The 16511-nt window shown below is 34.4% G+C and overlaps 1 protein-coding gene across 1 annotated transcript; it reads left to right on the top strand.

Annotated features, from left to right (window-relative positions):
- Positions 1-806: 806 nt before the first annotated feature.
- Positions 807-5688, top strand: LOC112091679 (delta(14)-sterol reductase). Its single transcript, XM_024165878.1, is given in 14 exon segments — positions 807-990; positions 1094-1211; positions 1881-1951; positions 3074-3130; positions 3291-3382; positions 3748-3795; positions 3907-3925; positions 3928-4038; positions 4132-4178; positions 4352-4433; positions 4621-4697; positions 4804-4923; positions 5174-5248; positions 5341-5688. Coding segments are annotated over 14 exon segments (1119 nt in total). The 5' UTR covers positions 807-942; the 3' UTR covers positions 5495-5688.
- The last annotated feature ends 10823 nt before the right edge of the window (positions 5689-16511 follow it).

The raw sequence follows: 16511 nt of genomic DNA on the forward strand, positions 1-16511 counted from the left end.
AACTACAAATTAAGGGTTTGTTCATTTGCACTCAAACTCAAAAAAGTTTGAACTCAAGTTACAACTTTACTCAAGTTCATATTTTTTTTTGTAAAATTTGAATTTAAACTTGAGTTTTAACTTGTATTTTGGATTAAAATCTGAATTCAAGTTTCTCCTTCAACTCAAGTTCCTAAATTCAAACTCAAGTTAATAAACAATATTTTTTCTATTTTTAAAAACGCTATAACTTTTTCGTTTTAATTCTGATTGATATGATTCTTTTTCTAATGCGTTCACAACGAATAGACGAATAAAACTCCACTTATATACCCTATTAAAATTTTTCATCATCATTGAATTTTTGTTAAAATACTATCTAAATACAAACTCAAATTTTAACCTACCTAAACACAAACTTAAGAATGATTCTCATCTCAAATCATAACTCAAATGTACACAATTAAACACAAACTTAAATTATAACTTTAACTCAAATTATAATTTAAATTCAACTCAAGATGTACACTTAAGTCATCATAACTTAAAAATATAATTAAATAAGCCCTAAATTACCTAAAAAATTTAGATTAAGGAGTTGTTTGGTTGGGAGATTCGTACCCCGATTCGAGTCATGATTCGTAATTCGTTACAGTATTTTTTCTCATAAAAAATACACGTAAATCAAAAATAATTTTAATCTCATGATTCTAATCTATGAACCAAACGTCTCCTAAAAAACTAACTAAACTAATAATTTAAAATTAATTAATTATTTACTTCGGTTTAATTTGGATCGGACAGTTTTCGCAATTGGACGGATTCTTTGAACACTCCTACTTGGATAGTTACGCTAGCAAATTTCTCGGAGAGGGGCCATAACCAGTCATCAGTTCAGTGACAGAGTCACAGTGAGTAGAGAGGTAGAGGAGTGAGACGGAGATATACACTAGACATTCATTTATGGATCTGGGTCTTCCTCTAAGCGCCCTAATTCCCTCATGGACATCCGTAAGTTACTAGTATTCTTCGAATCACCCACCATTTCTTCTGTCCCCAGTTTTTTCCTTTGTCCATTAATTTGCCGTTTTCGATTTTTCATTTGGTTCCTCAGGTTGGGATTCTAGCGGCGTTCTTCATTTACTTGCCAATTTTCGGATCCATACTTCCCGGAAAAGTCGTCCCCGGCGTTGTCTTACGAGACGGCACTCGTCTTCATTATCGCTGCAATGGTCAGTTTTTATATATACATCCATCCATACACACACACATATATATATATATATATATATATATATTTAGGTAAAGTCTTAAGTCCGGCAGCTGTACAGTCCGGCAGGAAATGTAACTTTAAAAAAAAAAAAAAAATTGTGCAACATTGTTCATATGTGCATCTAACATTCAGTTTGAGTTTTGTTTTAAGTTCTATACTCAATGTTACATGTGTTAGATTCTATTTTTTGAATGTTACACTTCATCAAACGAAATATTACACACAAAAGAATGATATTACACGATAATACAAAAAGGTTACATTTGCCGGACTGATCCGGCTGTTAGACTTAAGATATTTCCTACATATGTGTATGTATATATATCACATGTTTGTCAATGCGTTACATTTGATGTACAGCAACCTGTGTGTTTTTGTTTCTGAATCTGAGCTGCAAATGGCTAGTTTACTTGGTTATGTAGTTATATCTTATACTCTAGAAAGTAAATGTTGAAATTCTTATATTATCCCAAATATGGATTAGAAAGATAGATAACAAGGAGAACGAGATAAATTTATGTGAAATGTTGGTAATTATTGGACATTATTAAGTTCTTGGTATTTCTTCCAATATTCGTTGGTTATGGTTATGTATTCACATTTTTCTATTTTCATTTTTAATTGGTAGGTTTGCTATCACTTGTTTTGCTGGTCGCGGCTCTTGGGATTGCTGCTAAGATGGAAGTTCTGTCGCCTACCGTATGTGTCTCAATATTCTATAAACATCACTAGTCCTTGTTTGAGTTTATTCTTTTTTCGTTTGTTGAAGGATTGTTTGAGATAATTCTTTGATTTCTTTCCTATAGGAGAAATTGTATGTAGCTAAATATACAAGTTCCTATAACTTTGAAGTAGAAACCATATGTCAGATGAGCAGTTTGTTCATAAAGGAAAATGGTGTAGAAATTGTTCTTGGGGATAACAATTAGAATTTTTTTGGGGGATCTCCTTTTGCAATTGCGCAATGAAAAATTGAAAGCAGGGCAAATGGGTGGGAGATCCATATTTATGCCAAAATATACATAAGTTGACCCAAAAGTCATAGCGAAAGGCCATGGGGAGATACTGTCTGTGATGCATGGATCCCGAAAGCTCTGTGGCTAGTCTGCACTCTTTGGACTTTTGAAACTTAGTGCATGACATCTTGGTTTGGCCTAAAACTTTTATGTTATGCTTGATCATGGTTCTCTTTGTTCTTCCGCTTGCCCTCTGATTGTACACGTATAGAAAGAAAGGACATAAGAATATATTTCCTCGCCTGATTTTGCAGCTATAAATTCTCTGTTTTTTTTTTGACATCTTGGGATTGCTTCTAAGATGGGCGTTGTGTCACCTACCGTTTGTGTCTCAATTTTCCATCAGCAATTCATCATTAGTCCTTGTTTGAGTTCATTCAGTTCTCCAGGAGAAATTCTATGTAGCTGAATAGACAGATTTCTATAACTTCGAAGAAACCATATTTTCAGATGAGTAATTTGTTCAAGAATGAAAATGGGGCAGAAATTGTTGTTCAGGGTCGAGCCAAATGGGCTGGAGATCCTTATTTATAGCAACATCTAGTTAAGATGATCCAGAAGTCGTATGACATCTTGGTTTGACCTAAAGTTTATGTTATGCCTGGAAATGCATTTCGTTCCTCGTGACGACCGCATTTGTGTGTTTCACTATGTAGTTTCGCCAGTTTTTGCAGGCCTTTCTCCGTTCTTCTGCTCCCGCTCCCCTTCTGATTATAGACATATAGAAAGAGAGGATACAAGAAAGTATTTCTTCGCTTGATTTTGCATCTTTGGGATTCTCATTTGTTTTTGACAATTTTTGCAGGCTATATCAGACAGAGGCCTTGATCTGCTTTCAACTACGTTTTTGTTCAGTTTCCTAGTATGTTACAAGTGACATATTTACCACTAAGAAGCCGTCTTAATATAACTTTCTTTCCCCCACTTATGGAAGTGCTTGCCTGTTATTATTTGCTAGCTTTTGTATATATTGGCATACATGGTTATAGTTTACACTTCTTTATTTTGTTTCTTAATGATAGGTCACGCTGGTCCTCTATGCCACTGGCTGCAATTCAAGGAATCAGGGTTCATCCTTAAAGCCTCATGTCACAGGAAACCTAATACATGACTGGTACTTGTTCTGATGAATGTTAAACCTGGTGAAAGTTTGGGGAGTTTTAGCGGCCTACTTAGCCTAATATCATTTTTCTTTCTATCTTATGATATGCAGTCATTCAAGAGTACGAGCTCTTTAATACTCCTTTGTTTTGACATCTGTACTAAAATTCTCCTCCTTTTGTGTGGCTTGACAAAGAACTAATTGATGAAACCTATTTTCACTTATGCAATGATTAAAACTCTTTTGTTTTGAATTATAATTTTATATTAATGGCCAAGGAATGAAGGGCGCAGTGTCTTCATTGTTTCCTTCACTTCCTTGTGGAGCACTTTGTAGTTGGTTATATCGACAAGGCTAATCTGCATCTTGTTTGCTAGGTGGTTTGGAATACAGCTGAATCCCCAGTTTCTGGGCATTGACCTCAAGTACGTAGTCCGATATTTATAGTTTTTTCCTTTTTATTTTATATTTTGAATCTTCAAATTAGGCCACCTATCACTTTAAAAGTAGCATAAATCTATGGTGTTTCCTTGTAGATTTTTCTTTGTTAGAGCAGGAATAAAAAAGGAATGATGGGCTGGCTGCTTATTAATCTGTCAGTTCTTGCAAGAAGTATTCAAGATGCCACTTTGAATCGGTCAATGATCCTGTACCAATTTTTCTGTGCGGTAATCAGGATCTGATAATTCAAATTTGTTATTCTTTCCATATACTTTTTCTAAGTGATTTATGACATTCTTTTCATATCTTTTGTGTTCCAGTTTTACATCCTGGACTACTTTGTTAACGAGGAGTACATGACTTCCACGTAAGTGTATTGTCATGTTATTGCAGCAGTTGCATCTTCAAGGAAGATGGAAGCTTGCATTTGATAAGATCGTCTTTTCCTGCACCCCCTTTGCCATATTTTTAAATCTTTAAGTTCATTTTCATATCTATGGTCATAATCTCAACCAATTTGTTCATTATTGTTTTGTATAGATGGGACATAATTGCAGAGAGATTAGGCTTCATGCTGGTATTTGGAGACCTAGTGTGGATTCCTTTCACTTTTAGCATCCAGGCACGTAATGATGCACCTGATCTTTGATTTATTTTCCCCTACCATAAATTGCTCCTTTTTTTTTTATCCGTCTTTCTTGGCATAGAGCTCATTACAACCTTTCTGAGTACTTAACTATATCAGATACACCCATAATCATATTAACTAATTAGCTTATTACTGTTGATCACTGTTAATTCTGTTAAAGGGTTGGTGGCTTTTGAAGAACAAGGTGGAACTAACAACAGCCGCCGTTATAGCAAATTGTTTCGTCTTTATAATAGGGTAACTTCTGTGAGAGTATTCTTAGCATTTGAAGTATTGTGGCCATTATTCTTATGAAATATATTTTATTTTATTTTATGTTCTTATCTTACACCAAATCGGATAGGTATTTAGTATTTAGAGGAGCTAACAAGCAAAAACATGTGTTCAAAAAGAACCCAAAAGCACTAATATGGGGAAGGCCTCCGAAGGTCATTGGGGGAAAGTTGCTCGCTTCTGGTTATTGGTATGATCTTTATCTGTCACTCTCTTATATCAACAGAAACTTAATTTAGGCCACCGGCCACATTGGTGAAAGTCGAATCTTTAACAAGTGAGGCAACTGAATGTACTAGTGAGAACAATATGAAGGTAGTTTCAGAATAACTAACGAAAAAGGAGAAAGAAGATTAAAGAAGGAAGAAAAAGGGAATAGGGAAATTGTATCACTCTTAAATCTTAACAAGTTACTTGACATTGTGAATGTCGCCATGAAGGGGGATCGCGAGGCACTCTAATTACCTTGGGGACTTGTTGCTTGCACTATCCTTCAGTTTACCTTGCGGGATAAGGTATTTTTTTCTCGTCCTTCATCCTATACTCCATTTAGTTATACAAATTTGAGTTGGTGAGTTTCCATTTTAAGAATTGATTCGTCTTGCAGCTCCCCAGTTCCATACTTCTATCCAATCTATCTTCTGATTCTACTAATATGGAGGGAAAGAAGGGACGAGGCTCGCTGCGCAGAGAAGTACAGAGAGGTTTGGGCTGAATACCGTAGACTTGTTCCCTGGAGAATATTGCCTTATGTTTATTAGCATCAAAGGCTTTGCATTTGACAAGAGTAGCTGCTAGAGAGCTCTTCTGCTCTTGACTTATTGTTGTATTGATGTATTTGATTTCAATGGATTTTGATGTTTTCTGAGGGTGAGGCTTGTTAATCTTTTTTCAAAAATATGCCTGCAATTTTGTAACTCGTAGATTTTCTTATTGAATTCCTATGCAATTTGCTTGATCGTATTTCTCAAGTAAATACATAGCCTTCAATGATCCTGTTTCAGATTTCTTTCTGGAAGCTATTTTTGGTTTTCCCAGTCTAAAAGCAGCTTTCTGATAGCGTTTGAATGGTGTTTCTTAAGAGTCTTGGCTCTACATAAGAGTTCAGAGTCAAATCTACAAACTGTGGCTTTTCAAGAAAGCTCTTTTAAGTAAACTTTGATACTTTTGCCAGGATTTCAATTAAGGATTTATAAACCTTATTTCAACAATCTTTGATTGTTTATCGGAAAATTCATATAAGATGTTTGTACCATTAAGCTCTTTCAAAAATATGATTCTAAAATCTTCCTAAAAGCGCAAGCAAAACCAATTTCAAACGGGCCCTATCTACTGCGGTTATCATTAGGCGTCACTAAGGAATATTCAAACCTTAACAAATTTCTATATCTTCTTCCTCAGTCGTTCGAGATGAACTGAACTTTGAGATTTTAAATCCAAGTCTTGCCTACTTCATTATGCTTTAGGGCAAGACTTGTCTAAAGTTTTAAAGTGACAACCTTGTTGGGTTCGCATAAAATCCAAATGTGGGTTTGGCCCGTTTTGATGGTAAGATGAGAAAGTGACATTGGCGTTGAAGTCAGTGCCTCACAACGTGTCTGGTGCTTCGTGTGGATGCAGATGGATAAGAATGGAAAATATCCCATTTCTTTACTCTGCCGTTTCATCCATCATAGAAAATCCCCTAAAGTCCAACCTTCTCATTTAGCATTTTCTGATGGTTGTAGTCTGCCGATAAAAGATGCTTAATGTCCCCACAGCTGACCATGTGTCACCACTTAGCACATAGTATTGCTTCATTATTCGTCCTTTTAACATATCAGTACTGTTACATAACAATACGAGACTTGATAAATACACTCGACTTATCATATCAGTAGTTCATAACAATACGAGACTTGATAAAGTTTACACTGCTTATCATATCAATACTGCTACATAACAATGTGAGACTTAATAATACATATTTATTTCTGCATGGACAATACGAGTGATGATACATATCATTACTTTACTTTTTCTTTATCGCATCCTTTGGCACTTTAATCACGACTCAATAACTTGAAAATAACTCACATCTATTAAACACTGATTGACCTAGCGTCAATTAACATATCTTTATTTTATCTTGTACACTATTATGTTTAACACCACAATTAATAAAATAATTCTATCAGTAGCGCTAATGTTACCAGACTTATTATTATATACGAGACTCACATTCTATATAGTGTTTAGAGTTGTAAGTTTGAGCCATGCTAAACGGACCGGCTCGATGCCTACTACTGTTGGTCTGGACCCGGCCCGGCCTTAAATTTTTTGAGCTTAGGATTGGGCTGGGTTGACCCTCTCTCTTTTAAGACTGAGAAATCATATTATTAAATTTTTTTTTTAAAAAAAATACCTTATAAAATTTCAGACTGAACCAAGCTGGCCTTAAATTTTTTGAGCTTAAGGCCAGACTGACTGACCCTCTCTCTTTTAAAACCAGGTTGGATCGACTTAAAATTTCTCTTTAGACCGTTGGGCCAGATCGGGTCAGGCCGGACAGCCTAAAGTTACACCTTTAATAGTGTTGGACATAGTATTGTTTATGTGGTTGCACGTTTGATTGATTGGTAGTTGTGAAGGCTCTTTTATTTTTATTTTTTATTTTTTTGCTTTGTTTTTCGCGTTTATTTTTATTCTTTATTTTTGCGCGTTTGTCAAATGTGTAGACAAAAATGAGTAAAGGAAGTGGTGGGGTGGTTCCTTTGTCTCTTTCACTCATGGCCCTAATTCTTTTCCCTCTTATCCTTTAGGAAAAGAGATAAAGTTCGCTGCATTTTCTTTTTCTTTTTTCTTTTTTCCTATTCTGGCCTGCAATTTCTTGCACGGCTACTAATACTATTCATTATTTATCGGCAATAATATGAGAGAAATAGTCCTTTCCGATGACTGTTTGGCTAGAGAGTGGTCCCCTTGTATGTAGCAATTGAGAATTGCAAGGAACTTCGGTTAATGGCTGCATACAGCCATGTGGCCCCCACCCTCCCTAAATAATAAGAAATGGAATATGTATTTTTATTCACATGAGACTTCTTTTTGTATCTCCTAAGAGAGAATTACACACATACTATTCTCGTACTATACTCAATTATTTGTTACCATTCATGCTTTGGAAGTGACTGAACATATGTAGATGTGTAAAGTTACAAGACTACCGAATGGCAATCCCACCCACCAAGTGCATAGAATGACAATAATGTACTTTTTTTTTCTTGTAACAGGTTACACGGTTCGGTTTTTATTTTCTTTTATTTTGGTTTAATTTTCAACCCGAACCGAGCTTGTCGGTTTTCAAGCATTAGAAACTGCAACCACTTGAAATAGAGAAGAGAGAGAGAGGGGAGAAGAAATTGACAAAGGATTGGCTGGACTTGGACACCTAAGGCGCGGTACAGTGTTAAGACAGAAGAGGGAGAGAAGGCGCAACATTGGCTTGAAAGAATGAGGTGGTTGTGGTTGGAAGAAGGAAGAGGCTCAAAGGTTTTGAACAACTTTTGTGTGTGTGAGAGAGGGTTGGGATCACACTATATGCGAAACTGGCCTAACACACTTCAGGAGCCCAATTTGACCTAAAAGGTTAACCTATTGGGTCTTGAGTCTTTCCATGTATATAAACCATTTCACATCTCCACTTACTTTCCATGTGGGACAACATACACTAGCACTTTTTTCAACAATTTCTCTCTCATGTGTGTGTTCACCGAGCTCCTCTTGAACCAAAGTTTCAAGTAGCTAACACATCCAAGCATTACACTCTAAATGAGAGCCAACTCGAGCATGGGAAAGAGAGCTGAAACCATGTGAGTCCACCAAATGCTCCACCATCCGTGCCTGCAACTACAACCGAGTGTGATCGCGTGACCCAAACAAACCATCAGCTCTAATACCACTTGTTGGGGAGACACCACATGCGAAATTGGCCCAACACACTTCAGGAGCCCAACTTAACCCAAAAGGTTAACCTCTTGAGTCCTTTCATGTATATAAACCATTTCACATCTCCACTCACTTTCCATGAGGGATAACACACACATACACTTTTTTCAACATAAATTAATTTTGGGGGGCCGGCGGCTGATGAAGAGGAATGAGGACTACTTGGTTTATAAAGTTTGTTTACATTTTGTCAATATGCAATAGTTTATTCTCTCTTTCAAGAGATTTGAACCCTACACCCAAGATGAACCATATATTTTTATGTTTTACTCTTGTTGGTACCGGTTTTGTCTATTTATCAAGTTAATTGTTAAAAATTGATTCAACAAATGAACATAGAACTCAAAATAGAAAATAGGCACAAGAGATTGGTATCTCGGTTCAGTAACCACCTACTATGTGGGGCCACGCCCAGACGTATGAACAATTCTCTAAGTAAACAGTGTTATAAGTCAAATGGACTTAAACACCCCGAGACTTCCTCTCTAAGTATGACGCCTATGACTTTCAACTACCCAATAAACTTGCTCAGCAAGCTCCCCTCGACTTAACGTTGAAATCCCTTCGACACTTAGTTTTCTCCCGAAAACCTTAATCCCTTCTCCCGAAGTGACTTACAAAAACACTCACAAATAATATGACTCATTGAAATTTTGAGACGCAAAAGGCGTGCTGAGACCTTTGTGAGACTTCAATTAAATAGCCAAAAAATCCAGCTATCAAAGGTCTTCAATGCAGTCCGCTATCAACAATCTATTGCAGATTCTGTTGCAACAATATCTGTAACAAAGCTGTCAAAATTGATCCGAATGTCAATCACTTTGATTCTTGAAATCTTTCCATATAAAACCCCACAAACCTGGACATATTCTTCTGAAGCATTGGTGATTCCTCTAAGCCAACAAAATTTCATCCATAAATCATTTATCCCATCAATTTCTAACTTACCAAAAAAAAAACCAAAAGTTAGACTTTCACCAAATCAAATCATAAACTTTCTAAGACAGATATTCTACAGCAAATCAATTTATAAAACAAAATTTTTTGCAGCAAATCAAACAACTCATCTTACCAAAATCACCTAAAAGTTGACTTTTACCAAATCAAATCAAATATGGTTGATTTTAAACAGTTTCTAAATAATCATAAACTTCCCAAAATAACATCCCAACTGACAATCAATTTTTAATCAGATCAATCACTAAAACATGCCCAAAATAAGGCCAACAAATCAATCAAAACAAATCCATCAATGAAAATCCCAACAACTCTCTATATATATGTTGTTTCACAAGGGAAAAAAAAGGTTTTATGTGAAAATGCAAAATGAAAAAAGACATGAGAAAAATTGACCCTTAAAAATGAAAAGCTTTGAATAACATTTGTGTGAGAGAGATATTGATGTTGGGGTGCCCTTGGCTGATGAAGAGCAATGAAGACTACTTGATTTATCAAGGTAGTTTATGGTGTCAAAATGCAACCTTTTATTCTCTCTTTCAAGAGATTTGAACTCTACACCTCATGATGAATCATATATCTTAATGTTTTACTCTCTTTATGTTGTTTCACACGAAAAAAAAAAAAAAAAAAAAAAAAAAAAAGGGGGGGGGGGGTTTTATGTGAAAACGCAAAATGAAAAAAAAAAAAAAGACATGAGAAGACTTGATCCTTAAAAATGAAAAACGAAAACTGCCTACACAAGCAGACAATTTTGGTTTTTCTTAATTGGCAATTGTCGATGTCGATTTAACATTATATTGCTAGTAGTGGCGTTGTTTGGTTTTGGCAGTTCCAACGGGTCGTGGGTTACTATGTACATACACCCCATTGTTCCATTTTTTTTTTTTTTCGCTTCTAACCCCAATTACATTCAATATATTGTTTCAAAGAAAACAATGTCATTTTATCTTAGCTATTTTCATATCCGGATAGAACACAATTGAGAGACTCTTCTTTGCAAAGGCAGTGTTACTTGTGATTTTGCTCATTTCATGTGCGTGAAAGTTGAAACCGAATGCAGCTATTAATTTCAGTCTCTCTTACTGTGGCTTTCAAGGGCTATTCATTATGTTATATGGACTTAAGCTTGATTCCAAATTGTTACAAGGTTTGAGCAAAAAAGAAAATCGTTACGATGTTTTTCTCCTAACTAAGGAAGCACATGTTTTAGTGGATACCTCATTTATGAAAAGCACGAGAGAGAGAGAGAATAACATTGCAAAGAAGCATTAGTTGGTAGGTGCACCTGTCCGCTTTGATCAATAATGGTTCCATTTGGTAAAAGCAAAAAATGATTCCTTTGATGACAAATGGATAGAAAGATGAGAAAAGTGCAAAACTCACCAAAACAAACATCTTTAAGTGTAAACCCCATTAAGCCCTCTGCAATTATTCCCATTCAACATTTATCCAAAATACTTCCCTCACCCAAAAAAAAAAAGTTATCCAAAATAAAAGGGTTTTTAGCACAATTACCTCATGAACTTGTCATAGTTTAGTAAATTACTTTCTAAATTTTAAATTTTGACAATCAACCCTCCGAACCTGTAAAATAGTTATAATGTGTCTCATTTTACTAAATTTGTTCAAATTTTTTATTTGATCTAAAGGATTAAAAGTTGATGAATTAAAAGATTTATATTACATTTGAATTGAGATGTTAGAATTTTTTATCGGACGTGTTTTTTCGGCACTAATTTAACACAATTATCATCAAAATGAGACATATTATAACAATTTTATAAATTGAGGGGACAGCTTGTCAAAATTAAAAGTTTAAGGGACAAGTTGCCAAAACCAAACAAAATCGAGAGTGAATGTGTAAAATACCTAAAATACAATTGTACTATGAAGCCTTGTTCTCTTAACAATTTAGATTTGTATGCTCTTTGCAATTCGCATAACTTTAGCTATGTATTTCCTTGAACCCCAAAAGGGTATCTTTTGATTAAACTTGCAAAGCGAATTTCATTAACATGGCGTGATATTCATAGAGAGATCACCGTTTTTGGCTTTAAAATTGAATAGAAAACAGGAGATTTTGTACTGGAGAATCTTGTCAATGCACAAACATGCTTTTTATCACTCACCAATAGAAAACATATAAATGTAGGTGGAAATGAAAAAACAAAAAAAAAATTGAGAAATAGAAATAGCAATTGCAATAAACGTTATTAATCTGACGTTTTAAAATAATAGATTCTCAGATAAAAGGTAAAATTTGTCATTTTTAAAAATATGTCATGTGCAAATCTCAAATCTTGAACTGTCAATTTAATAATGTCATCAATTAGTAGGCTTTAATTGCAACTGAATTTAAAATTTATGGTAAATTTTATCAAAAGTGAAAGTTCGAGATCTATTATGTAAAAACTCAATTGTTTGGGGGTGCAACAGTGCATTTTACTCTAAAAATAAGCATTATAAATATAAATATAAATATTGATATTAAGAAATAAGAAAAACACTTTGAGGCAACAATAGTGCTAAGCACCCACCACTAAGAACATCTTCAATACAATAGTATAATTGATGTGCCAATTATAAATTTAACATTTAAGTGTAAAAAACACTCTTCAATGTAATGTTATTTGTTGTGCCAAATTTCTCATATGCAACGCAATGCTATTTGTTGTGCATTTTACTCTAAAAATAAGCATTATAAATATAAATATAAATATTGATATTGAAAAATAAGAAAAACACTTTGAGGCACCAATAGTACTAAGCACCCACCACTAAGAGCATCTCTAATGCAATGGTATAATTGATGTGCTAATAGTAAATTTATCATTTAAGTGTAAAAAGCACTCTTCAATGCAATGCTATTTGTTGTGCCAAATTTCTCATATGTTATACTTTGTAACAAATTTTCCAACTAGTATAGCATATGAAAAATTTGACATTTGACTGTTATTGGTTGAAATATTTACATTTTCATGTAATCATTATAACTTTTATATTTTTTAATTATTTTAAATATAAAAGTTTACTTTTACAACTTTTAAAGCTTAATAATGATGGAAAAAAATAGATTTAGCATATTAAATAGCATTATGCATTAGAGTAAAAATGAAAATAATATATCATATCACACTTTTTAATGTTAAATAAATAGTTGGCAATAGTATTTATATTAGCGATGGTCTAATAGTGGGTCTTATAGTGCCGTTTTAGAACCCACTTTTTATTAACACCACTAGTGCTCTATAACATTAAAAATAATGTTATGTAACAAACAATTTATTATAATAAACAAATAGTTGAATCATTACTTCTACAAATGAATATTTTGGTTCTTTCAAAAGACCATCTATTTTTAGTGTACGTTCTTCTAATTGAAACAATAAATGAATCTAGTTTGATTAAAATCTTTCAAATTTGTCTTAACGAGAGCTACAAATATGACAAAAATTTAAATAAAACTACAACTACATAGAAATTTGAGTAGATTTGTATGTTCATGGGAAGAAGAGAGAAAATCCAAGAACAATATCTCTCTGGAGAGAACGATGAGAGAAAAAGAAGAAGAAAAAAAGTCTCGAACCGCTTCTTTTTTTTTCCCCTCTCTTACTTTTCTAATTATACATAATTCAAAGCACAACTCTCAAATGTTTGTTTGATAACATCGTACATCTACAAATAATAAGGATCATCTACTAATCATTGTATAATCATTAAAAGATCGCTGCTAAAAATAATTGTCACGCCCCGAATCAGGGGTCGGTGACGTGGAGCTCGATTAGGGGGTAAACGCACGATAATAAAAGAAATTCCCAACGAGCCCCGCACTTGATTAAAATAAATTACCGGACCTATCCACAGGATCTCATTACAGTGGATCTCATTACAGTTATACATGACATGTAAATAAGCATTACATTACATCATCCACAGTCTAGTTATCCAAATATCATAGTTTACAAGTTCTTACATTTATCCAAGAGGATGAACACAATCCTCACTTGATCGATCAGTAGCAAATAATCCCGCTACTCCGCACCGCTCCTAGAGTCGCTTGGGATGGGTTTAATACATTTGAAACATAGAAAACGTGAGCGAAATGCCCAATAGGATATAATTTGAAATAACTTATAATTAAATGCATAAATAAATGAGCGAGTAAATACATAAAGGATAAAGGAATAAAATAAGATATTCAGTCCCGACACAACAGCCGGAACCTCACATCCTTGTTCTCAAAGAAAATATAACTGAAAATCACCGTATTACAGGCATTAGCAAGTAATTTATACAAATTACTTACACAACCACGTGCACAAGCCATACCCACGGAGTTTCGGGTCATGCCCCCAAGGATGCACTCTCCACATCCTATCTTGGCCATCAGCCAGTTTACCAGTTCGCAAGATCTCTTATCTTAAGAAATCATTCATTAAACTTTACGAAATCATGTGTTATAAACTCATGAACTACATAAGCCATGAGTCCCATGAACTACATCAAGCCATGGTCTCATGTACTACAACAAGCCATGGGTACGATGAACTACATCAAGCCATGGGTTTTAAATATTTTTCTTTCGTAAATAAGCCCCTTTCTTTAAAACATTTGCAAGGCCAAAATCCTTTTGAAAACAGGCTCACAAAGAAAAAGGATAGGAATCCTACCTCGTAATTATCAAACCTGTGGCTAGCAGCGCACTATTCCGGCTTCCGCTTCCTCAAGCCACTCAATCCGAGTTTTCAGCTAACACTAATACAAGACAACACTTTAGGATTTAATTCTCATTCCTAAAGCAATTCAATCTCAATTATATACCAAGATTTCCTATTAGTGTGCCCTAATCAATTTCATGTTTCAAATCACCATTCTAAGGGTTTTCAATCTCAAAACATGGATTAAAAATGCTAATCTGTCTACTCTAGGTCCCCAAATGAAGCTAATTTGGGTCCTCCTCGAAAACAGAGGTCAAAACAGCATTTTCAAGCCAAACGAGGTCAAACCCCGTGTACACCGGTCGACCGGTGACAGAGCAGTGCATCACCACCGGTCGACCGGTGGTGTGCAATCCGGTTGACCGGGCAGGTCGACCGGTGGCCTCAGTGTAGTCCGGTCGACCGCACAGGTCGACCGGTGAAGAACACCAGTGCGAGAAAACTCACAACATCAGTCCGAAAACCTGCAAATCCAGTCCCCAAATCATAATATCTCAAGGGACAACCACTAGATCCGGGTTCTAGGTACTAAATCAAGTCCAAAGAACCTAAGATCTCCAATTTCTACCCTAGTTTTACTCAAAATCCATCAAAAATCCATTTCGAACCAAAATAAGTTTTAAAATCTGAAAACTTAAGATTCAAGAGAGGTTCTTTCAGTAATATTACCTCGAATCCTTCTCTTGACGTTGAAACTCTTTGAAATTCCTCTTTGGTTCGAGATCCGGTTGATTTTGAAGCAAAACGGGAGGGAGAGTGAGTGAGTGAGTGAGTTCGAGAGTGAGAGTGAGAGAGTGGTGAGAGAGAGAGAGAGTACTCCGGAAGGAAAGGAAAAGAAGGAAAACGAAAAGGAAGGAAAAGGAAAAAGGAAAAAGAAAAAGAAAAGGAAAATGGACATGTGTCAAAATATTTAAAATAGCAGTCCAGAAATGTGCCCATACACACTTCTGGGTAAAAAATGTAAATACTGAGAATATTTAAATACCTTGAAAGTACTCAACTTCACACGTCAAAAATATTTATTAATTAATAACCAATTAATTAATTCAGATTAGGCACACTAATAAATCTTAATTATCTCAATTAATCACATTTAATTCTCCGGGGTGTTACAATAATATATTCATATTGTAACATTTTTTTAAAATATATTGTAGAGTTAAAAAACCCGTTTGGAAGGTATACTTAAATTATAATTATTGATTTTGACGTTTGAAATTCAATTTTTTGAGAGAGGAAAACACTATAGCAACATCAATGATTTGAGTTTAAGTATATGAAATAAACAGATCCTAAATCTACTGTCTTCATTCTCTTGTCTCAGTGGTTGTCCCTCTACTACTTATTTTTCATGTCATCTAAATTTAGGATCCTAACCATATGAATAAGAATAAAATACTAATACTTAAATAATTCACGAGATGTCAAAATTTAATTGAAGAGACAGTCACCGAGACAGGAAAATGAGACCATAGATCTTGATTCTATCTTATAAGGGTTAGTTGGAAAAATAATCCCAACACATACCAAAAACTCTTGAGGGAGAAGATAGTTGATGGTTCCCAAGAAAACTTCAGAAAATATCAATTACAAAAGTACTTAAATCACTCCTAAAAAATAGCATCTTATAAAGTCAGAACTACATTGACGTCTTTTGTGTTTTATCAATACTATAGAGCGACATCTTTGACCAAAACATTTCTCATCAATGCTCCCTCAAAAATAAAATTAGGGGTGTTCAAAAAATTCACCAAACTGCAAAAACCGCCCAATTCAAATCAAACCGAACCAAATCGTTAATTACTTTTGGATTATTGAGTGGTTTGGTCAGTTTTTTAATCTAATTTTTTTGGAGCGGTTCAGTTTGTGGTTTGGACCTCCCAAACCGCCCAATAATCTGCCAAAAAATATACATATATAATTTTTTAATTTTTAAAATGCTTTTATATTTATTTTATTTTTTATTTGTCATAATAAAAGTTCTACACTTATAAAATACACCCTATCATCTTTTGTTGGTTTGTATTAAAACTTTAAATGGTGAACCATTAGACATTTACTATTTTTGAGTTATATTGTAAACTTGAAACTTATTTTTATTTTTATTCATTAACGC

This window comes from Morus notabilis, unplaced genomic scaffold (assembly GCF_000414095.1).
Source record: "Morus notabilis unplaced genomic scaffold, ASM41409v2 Scaffold548, whole genome shotgun sequence".
Taxonomy (NCBI): domain Eukaryota; kingdom Viridiplantae; phylum Streptophyta; class Magnoliopsida; order Rosales; family Moraceae; genus Morus; species Morus notabilis.